Source organism: Microtus ochrogaster, chromosome 18, assembly GCF_000317375.1.
Source record: "Microtus ochrogaster isolate Prairie Vole_2 chromosome 18, MicOch1.0, whole genome shotgun sequence".
In the NCBI taxonomy this organism is placed as follows: domain Eukaryota; kingdom Metazoa; phylum Chordata; class Mammalia; order Rodentia; family Cricetidae; genus Microtus; species Microtus ochrogaster.
In genome coordinates, this window is record NC_022020.1 from 46,282,861 (window position 1) to 46,285,344 (window position 2,484).

Sequence of the window (2,484 nt, forward strand, 5' to 3'; positions counted from 1 at the left end):
CAAATTAGAACTACTAAGGTGCTGCAGACCTAATGTCTGTCTCCCATTGTGGGGCTGCTTTCTATCCCTCCTATCTTGTATGCACTTGAGAGAAAAGTATCCCCAGTCCTGCTTGTCCTGTGCAGTCCACAGTCAGCTCGGCATCATCTGAGGAACCAGAGCCTCTCTACTGTGCTAACTGCCCTGTCCAGGCTCACTCAGGCTAGTGCTGTGAGATGCCGAAGCAGGCAAAGATCCTGACCAACAAGGCTGCATTACTGAGTTAGATGCTCTGAACCCTCATGGTGGAAAGATAAAACTGACTAAGCAAGTTCTCCTCTGGCCTTCACATGCACCTGTAAGTTAAATAAAATAAATGCTTTAAATAAAAAATTCCAAATGTCCTTAAGGAATTCAAATTAATTCTAACTTACTATTAATGACTTAAAAAATATGTGATTATTGGTTTTCCACAGACAATTATGTTAAACATTGAAGAACCTATTTCATTTACATTGCCTGTCAAAATTATGACAATATGTAATCTACATTCTATCATTTTTTGTTAGATGAGCAGATACGGCAATTAAATTATATAAGTTCAGAATTTCAGAATAGTCAGACTATTGTCTTACTTAAATCTAAAAGCTTTCACAAGGTGAGGTACATAGTTTAGTGATAAAATGCTTGCCTAGCATCTACAAGGCCTGGGTTGGAGCCCTTGCCTTACAAGTAATTGAATAAACAAGCTATTGTATAATTAACTCATTTGTTTAAACAGTATATATTTGTATTCTTATATAATAAGATTATAATAATCTGAATGTTAAAAAAAATTATTTGGAGATTATACTTCATCCCATGCCCAAAGCCTAAGATAAGACAAAACAAAAAAAACGACCACAAATCCTGTCAAGAACATGAGGAAAGAGTAACACTTATCCACGGTCGGTAGCTCCGGGTGACATGAATTTGAACTAATTTTTGAGTATGTCTCTCTAAGGACAACTTTGGCATCTTCAGTCACTGTGTCAAGGAGAAGAAGTTGTAAGTAAAAGGTTTTCCTAAAGTAGAGACCTGTAGCCAAGAGCCCACCATTAACTGAGGCAAATCTCTCCAAATATTTCAAAAGTTTTTCTTCTAATGTTTCCCTTTTCTTAGTGTCCAACAAATAAGGAGATTTAATGATTTTTTTCAGTTGTTCAGCAGGCACTTGTGAATCCTTAGCAATGACTTGCAGGGATGCATCGTCCACTCCAAAGAGGACTCGATAGTGGTTTAATTTCTCCTTCACCTTCTCCACATCATCCCTGAGGATGCCCACTACAGGAACAGTAGCTAAGAGTCCAGTCTTGAAGGCTTCTAACCAGACAGTCTGCTGCAGAGACTTGTGCTTTTTGTCAATCGTTGCTTCTGTGATATTAGGCAAGGAAAGCATAAAATTGTGGCGCTTTTGAGCAGGAAGAGCCTTTACCAGTGTGTCCATCAGGACTGGAAAATCATAGTCAGATAAATTGCTGTTAGAAATCAAGAAAATCTCTGGTGCATCCAAGCCATTTTCCTTTAAGGTATCTATATAGGAGTTTCGGATCTGCAACAGGATGTTTTTCCTGTCAAAGGTGCGTGCTTTGGATTTCTTCTCATTTTGTAAATCATTGTCCACCTTGGTTCTCACAAAGTAGTAATTCTTTTTCATGAATTTGATTGCTTTGGCAAGGTCTAGTTCAAGTTTTGTAAAACGTGTGGCAGAAACAATAATGAAGAAATCATACTCTTGGAAATTCACTTTCTCCAGATAATCTTTCGGCGGAAAGTTCATAGTTCCAACACCAGGCAGGTCCCATAAAGTCAAAGTTTGAATTTTGGGGTGTTTGTATGCAGTTCTCCTCATAGTTGTCTCAATCACCCCAATGTCAGCTGCACCTTCATCTTCAGGTCCCACCCCCCTCAAGGCATTGATCAAACTGGACTTCCCTGCTCCAGACTCTCCAGTGACAGCAACGTTTATTGGGATGTTATCAATATTTTTTAATGCAGCACTGATTACAGAGTTTGCCCCCTGAATGTTTCCTTTTGTCAGGTGTAACTCAATTGAATCGATGGTTTCCTGGGGAATGATTTTGCTTTCTGTCTTAAATTTCTTGAAATATAAAGTGAAGCTGGACTCCAAATCTCCATGGCATTCTTCCTTAGAGGAGGACTTACCCATAGCTGTGGTGAAAAGGGGCCCTGAAAGAAAGAGGGGAGAGTAAGTTGCAAGAGACTGAAGATGCCTTTGAGCTTAGCTCTGTGTTCTCAATGCTGCAGCTTCAGTGATGTTCTAATGCTAACCAGTTCCCGTATATTTCTGCTTTCTTTTTTGTCAACAAGACACAAACTATAGTCCTTCTGGAGGAGAAATCCTTATCTGAGGAATTGCCTCCATCCGACTGAACTGGGGACACGCCTATGAGGCATTTTCTATACTGAGGATTGATATGGGATTTTCCAATCCAAGGTGGGTAG

General features: G+C 39.5%; 1 protein-coding gene across 1 annotated transcript; it reads right to left on the bottom strand.

Annotated features, from left to right (window-relative positions):
• Positions 1-826: 826 nt before the first annotated feature.
• On the bottom strand, positions 827-2,194 carry LOC101993820 (interferon-inducible GTPase 1-like). Its single transcript, XM_005356387.2, has one exon. The coding sequence runs from the start codon at positions 2,186-2,188 to the stop codon at positions 827-829; it is 1,362 nt and encodes a 453-aa protein (XP_005356444.1). The 5' UTR covers positions 2,189-2,194.
• Positions 2,195-2,484: the final 290 nt, after the last annotated feature.

Bases quoted from the DNA above. Each gene is read 5' to 3' on its own strand.
- LOC101993820 (XM_005356387.2), bottom strand. From the start codon at position 2,188: ATGGGTAAGTCCTCCTCTAAGGAAGAATGCCATGGAGATTTGGAGTCC.